Source organism: Pelecanus crispus, chromosome 3 (assembly GCF_030463565.1).
Source record: "Pelecanus crispus isolate bPelCri1 chromosome 3, bPelCri1.pri, whole genome shotgun sequence".
Taxonomy (NCBI): domain Eukaryota; kingdom Metazoa; phylum Chordata; class Aves; order Pelecaniformes; family Pelecanidae; genus Pelecanus; species Pelecanus crispus.
Window position 1 is genome coordinate 99,393,594 of NC_134645.1, and position 18,455 is coordinate 99,412,048.

The 18,455-nt window shown below is 37.7% G+C and overlaps 1 protein-coding gene across 1 annotated transcript in view; it reads left to right on the forward strand.

Moving 5' to 3' along the window:
• LMBRD1 (LMBR1 domain containing 1) overlaps positions 1 to 18,455 on the forward strand; it is a 90,636-nt gene that overhangs the window by 56,152 nt on the left and 16,029 nt on the right. Inside the window, exons 10-14 of the mRNA XM_075707284.1 lie at positions 6,224 to 6,288; positions 7,062 to 7,164; positions 8,340 to 8,444; positions 9,685 to 9,834; positions 16,771 to 16,849. Of these exons, the coding sequence (XP_075563399.1) occupies positions 6,224 to 6,288; positions 7,062 to 7,164; positions 8,340 to 8,444; positions 9,685 to 9,834; positions 16,771 to 16,849 (502 nt within the window). The remainder of the gene's footprint in view (positions 1 to 6,223; positions 6,289 to 7,061; positions 7,165 to 8,339; positions 8,445 to 9,684; positions 9,835 to 16,770; positions 16,850 to 18,455) is intronic.

Below are 18,455 nucleotides of genomic sequence, written 5' to 3' on the forward strand. Positions count from 1 at the left end.
TAATATTAAGGGTAATGAGGACTTTGTATGGGTGTGTCTGTCTCTTCACCTGCTGCTGAAGGCCTTCAGAGAAGCATAGGTACAGTTAATGCTGTTTTGAGGATGGAGGACTAGGGTATTCCTCCTCTTTTTTTTTTTTTTTTCATATGGGCTTTTGATTTCTTTCCCCGTCTCTGGAGAGAGCTGTAAGAGGGGAAACTGTAGGCAATTGCTTGGATAACAGCCATGCTGGCAGAGTGTTAGTGTAGACTGTAGGTGCTGTCAGGATTCAGTTTAGTTGCCTTAAAGAGGTGGTGTGGCTAAACTGACAGACTTTCTACCTGGCTTTACAGCTGCATCTTGTACATCAGGGAGGCTGGCAGTATGACAGTCAAGAGGTGTGAATGTTTCATGTCCTAAGCTTACACAGTGATAATTTAATACCAAGTGTTTTGCTTCATCTAGTAATTGTTTTTAACCCATGTTTGGCAGGTTACTGAAACTTCCTGGAAAGTAGGTCATGTCATACAATACTGTGGTGGTTGACTTGGTTGGCTGCCAAATGCCCACCCAGCTGCTCTCTCACTCCCTGTCAACAGGATGGGGGAGGAAATAAGATGGAAAAATGTATGGGTCAAGATAGACAGGGCAATCACCTACTAGTTACTGTCATGGGCAAAATCAAATTGAAGAAAACTGCCAATTAAAATTGATTTGAATGGTAAAAAGCAAAGACCATTTAAAACACTTTCCTGCCCCCACCCACTCTTTCCCAGGCTCAACTTCAGTCCTGTAGTCCTGACTCTGGAGTGGCACTGAGGGGATGGGGGATAGGGATTTGCCATCAGTCCACAAAACCTCTTCTCTGCTGCTGCTTCCTCCTCACACTTCGTCCCTATTCCAGCATGGGTCTACTCCATGGGCTGTAGTTCCTGTCAGAAGAACCTGCTTCAGCATGTAGGATCTCTGTAGGCTGCAGCTTCCTTCAGAAAATATCCACTTGTTCTGGTGTGGGGTCCTCCATGGGCTAAGCGTGGTTATATGCTCCAGCATGGTCCTCTTAATGAGCTGGGGGGGGATGTCTGCTCTGTTGCCTGGAGCAGCACCTCCTTCTCTGAACTTGGTGTCTACAGGGCTGTTTCTCACTTTTTCCTCTTGCTCCTCTCTACTGTCTGGTATTTGCCCCTTTCTTCGATAAGCTTTCCCAGAGGGGCCGCCAGCTTGGCTGCTGGGCTCAGCTCTGGCCAGCAGTGGGTCAGTTGGAGCCAACTGGAAACGGCTGTGTCCAGCACAGGGCAGCCTCTGGCCTGTCCTCAGAGAGGATACCCCTACAACTCCCTGCTACCAAAACCTTGCCATGTAAACCCAATAGAAATAGTGTGTTTCCCATGAGGAATCCAGCTTTGCTTCTTGGTCAGTGTAACTGTTCAATAATGTGCCACCACTTCTCTTTACCTTGTTAATGGACAGTAGCCCTGAGAGGATGACTGCTCCTTTAAATTTTTGTGTTGCTTCACTGTTGGTTCAAAGTCATGGAATAGCTGTCCTAAGCAGATCCACAGTTTCTTTTTTTTTTTGTTGGTACATAAGTACCACTGTAGGAAACAATTGGGCAGGTGAATATTCTTTTAGCTTTTTGGAGGGATGAATATTAACAATTTTTGGAAGTTGATTTTGAGGCTTTTTTTAAAGAAGTACCACCTAAGTTTGTGGATTATGAGGTCATTCCTGCTCAGAATAAATTAAGTCCTAAATTCTGTGATTATCTTAGTAACACTTTGGAATTATCTATAGATGAAACAACTTAGCTTGACTGAGATCTGGGAACAGGGACAGGAGGCAAAGAGCTTTCTGAATAACTTAAACAAGGGTGATGCAGAGGTCAGGAGAGTGTTCATGAAGTTGAAGGGAGGCACCAGAGAAAAAGTTGTAAGCAGAACATGAATAATGTCAGAAAAGACTTATCAGCTTGTAACTTGGTTATGTGTAGTAGCAGTGGAAAAATACACTAATCAGTTGAATATTTCTAAATTATTTGGCCTGACTTATTAAACTGAAATACAAGTCAACTTTCCCCTATGACCTAGAAGTAGCATGCTTCCATTTTTACTATTGAGAAATGCCTATATGGACATTTTTGTCTTGATTTTTTGCTTAGCCATGTATTTTAATCCCATATGTTCAAATGTAAAATAAAGTTTTAAGTAAACCAGTTCTTACTGTCCCCTGCTTTAGCTGCTTCCTTACTTGCCTGTGTAGAGGCTTTCTATTAAGATGCTAAAGGAACTCATTTCGGGCAGCAGCACAATTTGTATCAGTAGGTATTATTTCAACTCGTTGTTGTAATATCTGCAGTCTTGCATAAAAATGTGGTTCACTGTTTTTGGCAGTTACTTGTATGCATACTAGCTTGTACAACAGATTGTAGATTAGAAGATCCAAGCAGACACTTAGAGGTGATCAAAGTGATGTAAGTGCAAGGCAGCAGCTCTGAAACCTGTTCTGTAGCAAATGATTGAGTGCAGGTGGGTATGGGGTCTGTGTTTTTGTAGCTGAGGGATATGAGGATGTGGCCTGATTGTAGTGGAGGATGTAACATAGTTTGAGGTATGGTTGCATTGAGGTCCTGCTTTCAAAAGGACTAGGGAGTAGAAAATAAGATTGTCATGCATTGAAACTTAGACTTCTCTTAATATAGATCAAGGGTTGCTTGCTTTTTTTTGTAATGACCTTGCTAAATTCCTCTGTGTGGTGTTTGGCTGAAATCCAAGCTTTTTGTTTTTGCCTGTTCTAGTACTAAAAGCTTTTCAGCATCAGTTGATAAATAGTCCTGCTATGAGAACAAGAGGTTTTGATTAAGCACTGTCCTTTGCTCTGAAGTTGAACATGTACTCATGTTCTCAGGGGCTCAAATTCATTCTTGTTTATGCTGTGACAGAAAGCAAAATTACTTTGTAAATTTTCATGGCTAAGTGTGTCTAGAATCTTTGAAGGTATTCTAGTTGGTGTAAAGCTATAAACATCAGTACAGTAGTGTCCCAATAAGATTGTGGATGACAGACTTGTCCTTTGCTGTAGGTGACAAGTAAAAGGCAACAGTGAGTGTATAGCTCCTGCTGCAATGTTTTTCTAGTGTATCTTAATCTTTATGCAGGGGGAAAGGAAGTACTTACTCTTTTCCTTACCTAGATACAAAATGATACCCAACTGGAGGCATGCTTTTAATTTAAGGTTGGTACCACTTGATAAAGCTCAGCTGGACTGTGTAAGTTGCGAACTCAACTACTAGCCTGAGTGTTGGTATTACCTTAATTGTTGGCTAAAGTGCTGGTTAGTGGACTAGAAATGAGGTGTTGGTTGGTCTGTAATCAGTTGAGGTACAAGGAAAATATAGGTAAGAAGACAAGGATCTACTCTGCTAAAGGCCTAAGTCACTGATGCTCTGAAATTGAACATAGGTTGATGTTAATTGTAAATCAGTTATGGTTTAGTAGGCTTAATAGCACTGTGGAAATACAGGATGAACTAAGGTAGAATGAAGGTCTCTAGCCTTTTCAATCTCATATTTAATGGGACTGGAGCTGAGGTTAAAATGGGAAAAGGAGTGTTTTTTCAACCACTTATCTATTCCTAAGTGTTATGCATTGCTTTAGAAGACAGACATATTCCAGAGGAGATATGGATACCTGTCTACTGACCATAGCTGGCAGAAAGTAGTGAAGTAATGCAAGCTTCAGACTCTTGTTCTTAATTATTTTCAAACATCTATTTCCTGTATGGCTAATATCTAGTTATTTGTTGGAGTTTGCTGTGGAGTGGCAAAATCTTAGTACACTTAAATATGTGGAAATGCACAAGTATTAACTTGATATTAGGTATAGATTTAGAGACTAATAAGGCCTACATAATTTGAGTTGTTTTACAAATGATGTTCCAATACTGTGTTTGAGTTTGCAGATGGAAGCTTATCTTCACAATTTAATGAACAATAATAGCATTGTAACTCTGAATATCTTTAATGAGCAGCTGTAATAAAGTTCTTAACCTTTTCAAGATGGCTGTGTGCCAAGTTTTAAGGTTAATAAAATAATTTAAACTATGAAACTCCCTCATTCATGTGGAAGACCATGCATTGTGTTCCTGCATATAGAATTTGGAAATAAGTCTGTCTAGGTTGTCTCAGGTCTAGCAATCTGAAAGCATTATTGTTTTGGGAAGTTCAGCATGTTTATCTGAGCATATTCTGTGAGTAGGATTTCTAGGAAAATACAGTGAACCTGTTGGAGCTGTAACTGAATGGGTTTGCTATCTGGGCTCACTTTTGTGCGCCATCCGCTAACTGCACCAAAGAAAAGATTGTGATGGAGAAAACCTGCCAAAGAAATGGAGAATTATTTCCTGAACTAGCTTGTAGCCAGTAAAAACAATAGGAGGGTGTTCTTGGCTGGAAGAGGCTGGCTCGAGGGCTATATTTGGTAGGTATAATAAAAACACTTTCCTCTGTTTTAATTAACGTCTTCACAAACAACCTTATTTCTCTGAATCTACTTGATTCAGACCATTCATAGAAGAACTGAAAGAAATTAAGCCACCTTTGAAAGAAGGTAGCGTCTTTCTCTAAAAATAAAAATGAGAAGGAAATGGGGAAAACGGAATGTACAGGTATCAGAGTATTACTTTCAGTTCTCTAAACTTACTGTTAAGTTGCCTGAATTCTTCCTGTTTATTTTAAACTCAAACTTTTCATACTTTGACTATATTCAGGGACTAAATCATCTAGCTTTTTAAGCTGTTTGCTTATTTTAATCTAGTCTTTAAGCTGGGTTTGTGCATTCAGATTTTTCAGGTTTTAACTGCTGATACGGTTGGTCTACAAAATCTTCATTTACTCCTGGTAAACTTAGTTTAGTGTCTCATACGCCACCTTGGCTTAACCAAGAAATTCTGTTCTTATTTTGTACATCACACAGTTCTGTATTAGTGTGTAAAAGCTTACAAAAAAGCCTGCCATTGCTGATTTTAAAAACAATAGTAGTATCTGATTTAATTATAGTGGTCCTTAAAAATTTTTACCTGTACTTACCTATTCTTATGACTGGCTAAATAATCACAGCTGTAGTTATACTTTTTTGGTTTCAAATTCTTGAATAGGGTATGTACTCCAAAGGAAGATTGTGGGGCAAATGACTCCCCTAGTATGGCTAAAGGGGTATGGAAGCTCTTCTAGAACCTTCTCTAGAAGAGAGGCCTTTATCTGGTGGCTGTGATATGGTTGTAGTAATCTCATTTTATTTTAATCACTTGTGGATAGATACTGTTTTAGAATAATAGTATTTAAGTAGCACTTACCTAGATTTTCTTCAAACTCAAGTATTTTTCCTACTACCTTTAGTATTTATAAGCATCTCTCTTTTTTCTGTCTGTTCTCAAGTCTTCACATCACTTCAAAGTTAAATTTTGAGGTGACTTAAACATTTGAGTCAAAATACTTTGTAAAGCTGATTTCTATAACTTGAACCTTGAAAATTGCTTTGAAATACTCAATACTGATGAGTAACTGAGAGGACTTGCAGGCAGAAGCAAGAAAGAAGTAGACCTGGTATTTGGGCTTGGTTACTTGAGTTGTACATCACTCCCTCCAACTGATTTGGTCATTGAGTTTTTTGTAGTAGTGCTACAGAAGGGAGCTCTCACTCAGGAAAGGTGAGATGTTCCTTGTAAGCTGTGCACAGTTGCCTCCTGTAGGAAGGTGAGCACACAGGCATGGTGGCCAAAGGAAACAAACTCTAATTTCCCTTAATGAAACACAAATGCATGTATATAGTTAAGGTTTTCCATATAATATAGCAAGTACAGGTTGTGCATTCTGCTAAATGCTGTGTTCATTTAATATAACATCTCATCTGTGTTCTTAATGACACTTTTGACTTACAGGTAGAATTCTGTATTGCACTATAGCACATGATGTACTTTAATGCTTGATTCTGAGCTTAGTGTATCCACCAGGTGAAGAGGTTGTTCTCATCTTAGATGATCAACTCTTTAAATGCTTGACAAACTCTGTTTGACAGACTAGATGTTTTGTTAGCACTTCTCTCAAGTATTTACCAAAAAGTTATTGTTTCAAGTGTTTGAGCTCTGAGGTGGTCCAAGAGCATTAGTCCTTTATCAAAACTTAGACAAGTCTTCACTTGTATCAACTGCGAGCACTCTCAGTTAAATTGTAATAAATCTTTACTTCTAGATTGTGTGGGGAGTATTCTTCATCATTGTGGCACTGCTCTTCACTGTTTCTCTGTTCTTGTCAAAGTAAGTACGTTTCAGCATTTTTCTTAACCACTTAAACCACATAGTTTCTGCTCTAACATCAAAATCAGGGGTGGTTTTCTTCAAGAGTCAGCCTACTTCTTTTTTATGCTACACTGCTGTAACTAGAGCTACATTCCTCATTAAAATAGTATATATTGAAACTGAGCAAAATGTGCTAAAACAGATTCAAAAAGGACGTGGTTCAGCTTGATTGTATGCTGCTGAAAACAGTTCTGATTCAGCAGAGAAATTAACCATATATATATTAAGGAAGTTTAAATCACACTACAGAAGTGTTCTGATTGCTTGAATGAATCTTAATGTATGTAGGTACTTCTTGGGCTGGGTAACAGGTGCTTAAATTCTTGCAGTAAATGACATGTATAATCCATTATGAGGTGCATTACACTAATTGTTTCATGGCATTGAAAGCAATATAGCCAGCTGCAAATCTGGTGGATTTCAATGAAGATTGACACTAACAAGAGGTCTCAAATGTTGGCGTTTTTAACTTTTCAGACTGGGCAAATAAGATCTATGACCCAAACTAGGGAAAAGCTAAAATGCCAAGGAGATGCAGAAATCAATATACCATTTCACAGGACGAGTGCAATGAGTGTGGTAAAACAAGGCATGTGTCTATATAGATATGAAAAAGCTGTCATTCTCTGGACTTAGCTCAGATTTTTTTTGAGCTGCCCTTTTAAATTAAACTGAAGACTAAAGCTCTAGGAGAACCATAGTACTTAGCCAATTTTTCTTAATTACTGCAGTTTGGACAAAGCTCTGCATTCAGCTGGCTTCGACTCGGGATTTATAATTTTGGGAACTAATCTGACCAATCCATTGAATATGCTGTTACCTGTTCTTCAAACAGTAAGTAAAAAAAATGGTGTTATACATATGTAAGGATGCTTCTCTCTCTTTTTCTGGGAAGCTGCCAAAAGGCAAACTACACTTCTCCCCAAGTAACTAATTGAAACAAAATTGTCTAGATGTGTGTTCTGTAAAAGCAAGGCAACTTGGTTGTTAACAATCTTTTAGTTATTAGATACTGATATGAAAATGTTGGGTGGATGGAAGCTAGTTGCTGGAGGAAGGTGGTGCTTGAAACTAACTTTCATCTGATGAGAGCATAGTGGAAATGAAGAATGACATGACTTGTAGTTATCATGCACAGAATAAAAGCAACTTTCTCCCATGCCCTACCTACATTCTAGTTGTTTGTGTACAAAATAGTTTATCCCCCTTAAGTAAATGCACTCTTTCACATTTTAATATATTTGTTGCACCTTGAAAGATATATTACACTGTGCAGTTATGTATGTTATAGAAATGCATTAGTCTTTGAAACAAGCTCTACGTAAGAACAAACATCTGTTAACTTCAGTAGGGTTGGAAGGCAACAAGGCCACATAGGAATCTGGCAATCAGTCATGGGTAAGCTAAGAAAAAGAAAAGCCTTAATATGAGCTAGTGCTTTACTCTCCCCTAGTTGAGTTCTTTCCATATTCTTGGAATAATGGGTTGGCACAATGTGTTGCTTCCCCCTGGTTTCTAAAACTATTGAACACCTAAGCTTACAGTTTACTGAGAAGTAGTGTTCAGCAGCAGTATTATCTCAAGCTGTTATTAATGTAAATATAAAAATCAAGTTTTGTATGCAAATATTGTCAGAAATATTGACAAATAGAATGCCTATACAGTCCTAAAATGATTGTTGCCACTGTGGACTTTCTTTTAAATGCACTTTCAAAATGGAATTAAGGATTTCTTGGCCTAAAGTGTATAACACTTCAAAATTAAGGCAAGCTTTAAAATAAGAAAAATGCTCAGTTGCTTTCCCAAACGAATTCTATAGCTTGTGGCTAATAGAGCTTATATGAGCAGTATTTGGAGCCAGCTATGTAAAACTTTTAAATGGAAGGACACTTACTACCTCAGGTACTGTAAGTAGAAACTATGTATTTAGCTTTAAGTGGGGGAAGAGCTTGTTTTCTAGTTTGAATGTTTTCTTGCCGTCTTAACTGCTTGTGTTCTTCCTGTTTTAGGTTTTTCCGCTTGATTATATTCTTATTACAACTATTGTTATGTACTTTATCTTCACTTCAATGGCAGGGATTCGAAATATGGGTATATGGTTCTTCTGGATAAGGGTAAATATGATTTAAGAGTTATAATAGTAAGATGTTTAACAAATATGTGATACTGAATATATTAAATAGTCATTATTCATGTACTGCTTCATAAATACTGGATGTTGTGAATAGCATTGTCTGTATGTCTAATGAGTGTTAGAAGCCTACTGTACAACCTGTTGTACAATTTTCACTGCTTTTGAAAGGTGTTCCATTTTGTTATCAGACAAAAACTGATGTGTTGGTTTAAGCAATACAGTCAGCTGACTCTCTGAAGCATTTAATCAGTGGCACTTTGGCTTCTGACTTTTCTGAGTTAAAGCCATATGATTCTGATATACTGGAAGTATTCATGAATTTTATGGTAAAAATCTGAAATGTGCATGCAGTCAGTAGTGCTTGGCTTTATCTAGCTTGATAGGACATAAAACAGTACAGTGATGATGTGGCGTATCCAAGTATGATGAAAATAACATATTACTGTATTTGAAAAAGTGGCTTTGTATCCAACAGTATGCCATTCATGCCTGTGATGGTTGGTTAAATATTTCCCTGCTTCTGTGCCTACTCTCCCTTTAAAACTGTCACCTTTTCACGTGGTGACACCCCAAAATGCTGAATGATGACCCTGAGTCCTTACAATGAGTTGTGAGATTGGCTGTTGATTTTGGTCTCCCATCACTTACCCCTCAACTGCTAGCTTCTTTACCCTAATATGGTACTCAGGTTGAGCCTTTGGGGATTAGAATAGTGTATCTATGGAGTAACAACAAGGGATTATATTGTACCCCACAGTGTAAAGTGGAAAAGATGACACCATATGGTATGCAAGTTTTCTCAGAGCCTGGGAATACTCTCTTAACTCTCTCCTGTTTTCTGATTAGAGGTGTAGTGATAGATGACACCTCACCTTGACTGAAGGACACAATATTCTTTGACAAACCAAGGCACAGTTTATTATCAGTGATAGGCAACATCATTTAATCTTACTACTAACTGCTGGTTTATATATGTTCTGGGTCGTTACTACAAACAAAAATTAATTTGGTTAAATAGCTGTGCTTTGAAATTCGGATAAATACACCTGAAAACCTGCTTTGACTCATTGGAATTAACTTGCCAGAGGATAATTTTAGCAGCCTCCCACTTCTGTTAGTAGAATTAAAGCTGTTATTTGAATTGAAGAGGATTTTAAATGTCTTTAGGAAACCAAAAGATTTTTCATTATGTTAATATTTATACCTTTTCTGTTTTTTAGCTTTATAAAATCAGACGAGGAAAAACTCGACCTCAGGCACTCTTGTTTCTCTGTATGATACTTCTGTTGATAGTTCTTCATACAAGTTACATGATCTACAGTCTTGCCCCTCAGTATGTAATGTATGGAAGCCAAAAATACCTGGTGCAGGTGAGATGTAATACTTTTTTTTTTTTAAAAAATACTGCCTTCTGTATCAAAAAATGTACTGTTTACAGTGACTTTAAATGCCAGGCCCATTTTCAGTTTTGAAGACTCTTTTATAGCCTTTTTTTAACTACTAGTAGATCTCGTGATAATACACAAACCAGAGACTGGTTGTACTATATATAACACAGCTTAATTCCTAGATCATCTTCAGACAGCGTAAAACCTTTATTATTACTTCACTTCTTTTGATAAGACAGCTGCTAGCTTCCACTAGATCTTCTACTGGTATGCTTAGATTGCTAAGTGTCTGCAATGAAGATTAGTTTTAGTTGTGCAAGGCTGTCTGTAGACTGAAAGCAATGTTATTGTTCTGCAGTTGATAGTGTTTATGTGCATATTTGTGAGAAACAAAGATAACTTGGTACAGGAGAAGATGATAATCAGAACGAAGCTGAGTATGTGCTGATTAATCACACTTCAGACGCTTTGGACTATCCAGCTTCGTGAAACTCATTGCAATTCTTGCATAAAATCTTCTACAGAATTAAGTTGTTAACATTATTCTCTGCTTTTGTTACTGCACTTTTGTGTACTTAAAGGTTTTGCTGGTTTTTAAGTCTTTCGTCTTCTGTACCTGAAGGCTTTAATTCTTGTATTTCATCTTAGTTTGAGTGGAGGCCTGCATATTTATGGGGAAGTTCAAAGTTACATGTTATAAGCATCTTGAGGGGTTTTATGGACAGCTGTTTACTGATATACAGTATTCTACAGGGGTAGGCTTTGTTAGATCTGATCTTGCAAATGTAGATAACTAACCAGGTCATGACCTGGTTAGTCATGTTCAGGCACAATGAAATCCAGGTCTCTTGGTGTGCTGTTGGGCGTTTAAGTCTAAGTTTCACAAATACAAAACAATTGAGCTGAAGGGGTTGGGAGAAGGGATTTAAATGATACTGAAGTAACAGGGTGCTGCTTTGAGCATTTTGAATGCTTCTGTTAGTTTTCCAGAAGTCTGTGCCTCTGGGAGGAGAACACACTGCTTTAAAAAAACAATCATCCACCAACCTTCAGCTGAAAATATTTAGTAAAATGTGTAACTTATCACTATCAATTTTTTTCAGTTTAAACTGAGTAGATACAGAATACTTTGAGCAAAAGGATTACAAAGAGAAATTGAAGTTGAAGTAGTGTTAAACATGCTGGAGAAGAGGAGCCTGATCAACTTAAATGTGCTGACTGGATGTGGTAGAATTGTCACTGCAGGAAGTGAAGCATTCAATAAATACTACTTCTCTGCTGTCTTTACATCTAAATTGTCTGATAATGGGAGGTTGGTCATCTTGATGTCAATCCAAGCACAATAATAGAATCATTGTAGTGAACTTGAATATTTGGTGTTTAGGAATTGTAATGCATTTTTATTAGATTTTATGCTAGATATAACTAATATGAAACAAACATGCTTAGGCATGTACAAATTAGCTCAACTTGTCAGAATTAGGGTAGTAGCAGCAAGAAACTAAGCTGAAAATCAGTTTAGGAAAGCACTTTGCTTCTATGGTGAGTTTCCATAGAACTCTTGGCATGATTACTTACTGTGTATGTAGCCTAGAACATCATATAGCTATATCTGAATTAGTTAGAGCTTCGTCCCTGCAAAAGGCCGTTTGTTTGTGGGTTTTTTATATTGTAGACTGATTGTATGTCTCTAATTACAGTGCAGAACCACTGTGAGTGGAAGGGTGGGAAGGGTAATTTCATTAAGGATCCTACCAAGCTAGTCTTTAAGCCTTTCAGTGACCTGAGAAAAGAATCCTTTACGATAAAGCTTGCAGATAACAGGAAAGATGGAAGAGAAAAGCAAATAATAAAGACTGTGCATAGCGGTTTGGTTTGCTTTATGAATAAAAAGGCAATCTTTCAGTAAAATAAAATGTATGTGTATTGAGGGAGGCAGAAGGATTGGGACTTAAACAGCTAACATGCAAGTGTTCGTTATGACAAATAGTATCTGAACACAGACGTACAGTTTGTAATGAAAAGGGCCAAGAGAATGGAGCACAGCAGCAGGGAGGCTCTTATGTCATTCAAACAGCTATTGAAATACAATCCAGTGTAAGAAGGATTAGCTGGAATGGTTGAGTAGAGCTACAACTTTTAATTTAAAGGATTAAAAAAATGTTATGGTCAAGATAGTCATCCTGGGTCTTTAGCTTCTTATGTCCCATTTCAAAGAGCTGTGTTTAAAGTGCATAAAGTAACTTGGGTAGAAACTGTTTTACTTGTTAAAATAAAATGAAGCATAAAGAGTATGCTGGTAAATTACATCTGGACTTCTCTGGCATACCAAGTAAATACAAGGTTTTCGGACAACATCCTCTCAAAGAATTTTTCAGAATGTACCAGATACTTTTTCTGATATAACCAGATGTTATACAATCAAAATACAAAACTTTTGAAATGAGGAGAGATGGTGGCTGGGAATGAAGAGGAGTGACAGATTTTTTCTGTGGATGTTACCAACGAGGAGGTTCTTAAGAGTTATGAATTGTTATTATGGAACTGAGGAGTGGCCAGGAACATGCATGGAAACTGGGCAAGTGAAACACATTTTGTGCATATGGCAAGCTTCCTGATGATGGAAGCTGTAAGCAGTTTGCTTGAACAGTCCGGATTTTCATTGCTCTTGCACACCACAGTCAATTTCATCATTTAAGTAACACCACTGGTAACCAACACTGTACAGAACCAAGCAATAAATAAGCAATATTCCAAGTCAGCTTAGTGGATGAGTGGGCTGATAAACATCTATCTCAGAATCTGGTAGCTCACAGAAAGACAGTGTGTAAAAGGAACACTTCCCCCTTTTCTTTGCTCTACAGTAACTCCCAATCTAGTAACCTGTCAAACTAATTTGTAACCAAAATCCATAGTGATGCATTAGGTTAAAATCCTGTTTGAATCTTGAACTGTTTCCTTTGGAGACTGTTACTCTTGACAAGACCTTTTAACTTCGAAGTGCTGTTGACTTTTCCTGATAATTGAATATGTGTAGAAAAATGGAGCTCTTGTGAGGCAATTAATGTTAGCTAGACCTGGGCGACTTGCTTTATTTAACTCTTTGACCATTGGGATATTCAAAGCATGTGTCCCCAATTAATCGAAAGTGTCCTCAGCTATGATGTCTGTAGGAAACTTCTGAAAGTTTCTTTTGGATACAGTGCCCTTACCAAATGAGGCCCTGTGTAGGGCTTTGGTCAACTTGCATAACTCTTCAAATACTGAAGAATGTTTGGTTTCACCTCTTAAGACAACCTTTGTAACATCTGCTAAACAGCTGTGAGTTTTTTTTATAGCCTTTCACAAAGGTGAAGAGTTTGTCTCCATTCAGGCCCTCACAGCTTTGTAGCAAAAATGTAACTTTACCCGTACTTGAAGTGTAATTACTATTTCTGTTCAACAAGGCCAAGTTTTTTTTCTATTTATCTGAAAGACCGACCACTGCTTGCTGATGTTTCTACCTAGTGGACCTGTAAGACTTGATTGGCCCAGACAGGAATTAAAAGGCCAGTATTTACCATGGGTGACACTGATACTTTTCCCAAGTTGAGGGCCAGAGCAGCAGCAGTCACTTTCCTTCCTCAGCATTCACATAAATAATTTGGATGAGTGGAGCTGAGCTGCAGGACGCTGAGTGTCTCCGCTGTCATCAGCAGAAATCCAGAAGTATCCCTTAGGTGGCCAAGTGCACAAACAGATATCTTTAAGTTCTTGATCCTGAACATAAGCAGGACAAATTGTGTAAGTGTAACAGGCTGTAACCTAACCCTTTATATGACAGCTTGCTGTTGCCTTAAGTGTCCAAAACGTGTCAGCTTTTGAAGCACATACTGAGATACTGTACTTGGTTTTGTCTCCTGCTTGTCCTTGAGGCATCCTGCTTTCATCTTTGGACTGGATGTGATAACTGGAACACTAGAGTTTTACTCTGACAATACTCATACTAAAAATGTCTGAGACTTGAGTGCTCTACTGTGTAGTGCAAAGTAAATTATTTTGGGGAATTATTCTGTAGACACATCTCTGCTGTCACTTATGCATCTTTTCCACATCCAATCATTTTCTCTGTGCCCTGTGGGGCAAAAGGGGCTCTATGCTGAGATGGCAGCATTAAGGATAAAGCTCTCATACCTTTTCTGGGAAATCAGCACAACTTGGGTGCCTCTGAAGTGCCTGAATACTAATGCATGCAGCGGGAGAAACAAAGGAGGAGTTAGAAGTTTGCACGCAGTTGCAGGTCTACAGTCTCACTGGGATCAGATGAGGTGAAATAGCTCACACAACTGGAGTGCTTTCATGGCTAGGTGTGGGCTTCAAGAGGGACCAGCTTGGCTGGTGAGTAGGGAGAGTTGACCTTTAGGTGAGGGAGCAGTGGAAATGGATGGAGTTTTGCCTTGGGATGGGTAAGCTAGTTAAGTGCTTAGGGGTTAGGATTAGAGAGCCAGATCAGCATGGGTGATACTGTCTGATCATGAGGAAGTTGCAGATGATCCCTTAAGACACCTGTAAGTAACTTCATGTTCAGACTCCCTGGTCCTCATAGGAGGCTTGAGCAACATCTGCTGGAAAAGCAACACAGTTGAGCACAGGCAATCCAGGAGGCTTCTGGAATGCACTGATGACAACTTCCTGACACAGGCAATTGAGGAGCTGGAAATAGGGAGATGCTGTCTTGGACCTGGTGCTGGAAAGAAGGAGGAAGTGATGAAGGGCAGTCTTGGCTGCCGTGAGCATGAGATGGTGAAAGTTCAGGATCCTAAGAGGAAAGAACATGGCAAATAGTAGGATCACAGCCATGCACTCAGGAGAGCGGACTTTAGCTTGTTCAGGGACCTGCTTGGAAGAGTTCTAGCACATAGAAACCAATTTTGTGCTGGCAAAGGTGTCATTTTTTTTTTAATCTAGTTTCACTGGATGAAGTGATACTGAACTCTTACTGAGTTTTGCCATAAATATTGTTATTTTTTAGTTAATCCTTTAAGTAATAACTTCCAACTTATTTCTTTTCTCTGTGTTAGCTTTGTGTAAGACTACTTTTGCTTTGTTTAGTATATCTGTAGCTTGCTTTGTGTAGTACTAATTAATATATTAAAGAATCTCTTAAATTTGAATGTTAGAAATTCTAGCTGTTTAAAAATGAGAATGGTGTTCAGATGATAGAGTTAATGAAATTACCATTCTTCTTAGCATGGCAAATGTGGTTCTTAATTTTTATTAGGAATGGTTGATACCATGAAATGCTTTACTTGATATCTCTGTTTTGGAATACATGCTTCATTTCTTTCATGTCTGCTTTGTGATTAGGTAGAAAACTTTTAGTGGACCTTTACAAGGCTTTGCCTTGTGTAGGAGAGAAGAAAGGATTGCTAGAGAGGCCAGTTTTATGACTTTAAGGTACACCCCAGTGCCTTGAGCTTGTGGAAAGCATTTAGATATGTCAGAAGCCTTAAATAACAGGAGTGTTCATGGAGAACAAGATTATCAGACCTGGAAAAAAGCATAGATGTTATCAAAGAAGACCTGCAGGTCTAGCTATTGTTGCATGTTGTATTTTAAATTCCTACTATTTTAAAATCAAAATGAATAAAGATAAGACAAAATTTTGATTCTGATTGTTCTGTGCTTTTTGTATGCCCCTCTGTAATTGTACGATGTATAATGCTGTTCTTTTGAAAGAAGCACTCTCTGACTGAGCACTGTAAGCTGTAACGGTGACAGCCAGCTGGAATACCTCCTGGAGCTGGACCACTGCTAAATGTACACTGAATAATTGACATTTCATGTCTTCTGTTATCCTATTGTTTCTATCTACACATTGTCCTCTTACTTTTGGTTCCACTTTAGTTTCTGATTCCTGTGCCTAATCATACTCCTTTTGGATCAGTTACTTCTAAGGCAGTAGTGGTCTCCATGCTTCCATGCATTTGCATGAAATGAGGTTAACTGTTCATGCAAACCGCTGGTTTTTAGGATGGCCACTTAGTTGTTTTTCTTGAATGTTCATAGTAGAAGCTGAATCTACTTGATATTGATAAACTCTGTCGATTAAGTTGTCAGAGAAATGCTTAGTTTTATATGCCAGCTTGTACTGATTTCTGGTAGGTTTTAAGGGACATGTTTTCTTCAGCCTGAAGGAGAAAATGTGTTGACCCTTGCTGATTTCTTTAGAGGACTTCCTGTTTAGGAAATCATGAAAGTGAAAGTAAATACAGTGGATGAGACCCTTTGAAGTGAGTTTCTATGAAGAAATCAATGTAGTACAAAGGATTTGTATTGGACTCCGCTAATTCAATGATTGTTCAAAAGTAAATGTGGTACATGAAGAGTTCATGTGTTCTCTAAAAGGGTCAGTTTTACAAAGATTGAGACATTTAAACAGGAATACTTGGGTTTTTAATAGTTCACTTCAGCATAATTTGTCTTCCTCCACTCTGACTATCTAAGGATATTGGATACTATCATCTGACTTTTGGACCAGAAGTAATCTGCATTTGGTATCATTATGCAAGCCTAACACTTCCATGGTATCTTCATCATCAAAGTTGAATTCCAAATTCATTTTATGCACAGTTAAAAGGTTTAATTTCAGAGATGAAGTTTTTATTCTTCACAAGTCTTCAAAAAGAAACAAGCTATTAATTTTTTCTAAGTGAAAGCATATTTAGAAATGTTCATGTTGTACCAGTTCTAGCTTACTCCTGCATATACTGTTCAAAACCAATCTGAATCCTTTTGAATATTGTAAGAGGTTGGTCAAAGCCTTTTTTGTAAAATTAATAATTTATTGGGAGATGTGTTTGTTTCAGGGACTATCATTGTGTATGGAAGAACATTGCTAGTAGACTAGTGTACTAATTTTCCATATTTATAATGCAGAGTAATAATACAATTGATGGCCTGCCAAGGAATGTGACAACATTTGTATCTAAAGACTGTGATGCAGATGCACCTGAAGGTAAGATAAATCAGTTTCTTGTATTTCCTATGTTATATGTACATACTGAGCTGTAATAAGCAGCTCAGTCTCTTTATGACTTTGATTTGCTTTGGTCTAATATGAAGGTTTGATGTAGAGCTATGTCCAGAAAACAGCTTGCTTAAGGCTTATTTAATCCATTTGAAGTGACTATTTTTAATAGAAACCATGTGTAACTGCATTCCAGTTAACTTGAAGTCTGCTATTTGCTTTAACATGTATGTAGACAACCTTAGAAATAATCTTAGCCAGTGAACAGTTTAGCATCTGAAGTGTCACTTTAGTGTATGTTTATCACACAAACATGCAGGGAAGTATTCTATTAAATTTTGCAATATACTCGGGAAAATTAAGACCTGAACTTCTCAGTGCAACTTTACAGATAAGAGAATTCTGCAATTTTTATTAAGATGTAAATATGGGCTGCTCCATAAGCAACGATAACAGTTGACATCTTGGGCTATTTTCCTGTAGGCCTCTTACTCTTAATTGCTCCCTGTAGCATCATAGAATCATAGAATCGTTTAGGTTGGAAAAGACCTTTAAGATCATCCAGTCCAACCATTAACCTACACTACCAAGTCTACTCTAAGCCAATCAAGGGTAGACTAGACTAAACCATGTCCCAAAGTGCCACATCTACCCGTTTTTTGAACACTATCCAGTATAACTCTTGCTCATCCATGTTATTAACCATCCCTTTTTGACCAGTTATTTGAGCAGAAGATGTATTGTGGATATTCTGCAGCTGTGAGTTGTGACAAGCAAGCAGATGGATAATTGTGGAGCTTGCCTTGACTATCTATCCTTGACATCTATGCAGGCCTTAACATTTTTTTTTTTGAGAGAGAGAATGGTAGCATTTTATTTAATCTTTATTCCTTTATGAAACTTGGCTAAAACTGGGAATGAGTTTTAGCCTGGTTTCATTAAAAAAAAACAAGCTAATTGAGATCATGCTGGATTTCAGTTTTACAGTGTTGCCTTCCCCTTCCTTTCCCTCTGCATATAAACAATTTTTGCAGTTTGAATTGCACTAGCAGTTGCAATACTGATCTTGCTGTTTAAGGTCACCATCAATGTGATTGATTACTTTAGCCTCTTGTTTAAGAAATTGACCTCAGAAAAAGATTTATGGCCTTCAGAATGGTCCAGATTTTTTCAGGTTGGAGGTCTCAGTTGTTCTCACTCTGGCAAACTTTCAGCTCCTCTGTATAAAGAGGAGCTGAATTATGTATGCATTTATATACTGATAAAAAGGTAATCTTAAACTATTTTTGTACTAGTGGAATCAACTGGACTACTAGTTCTTTGTTCCCAATCTATCAGGCTGTGGTCTCTTTTGCAGTTGGTTCCCTTGCATTTAAACTCATCTTCAAATCTAATATGCAGGTGTTAGTCTTATTCCTGGTGGTTCATATGATTTCCCAAGGGGGATGGATTTTTCTGTCTCCCCCATACTTCAAATAAATCATTCATCCACCTTTTATTTTTGATGGCTATTTTTAGACCTAATGCAGTTCTAAGTTGTTTGATATTTTGACAAATGTAATCGTTCAATTCATATTTAAGCTGCAATATTTTT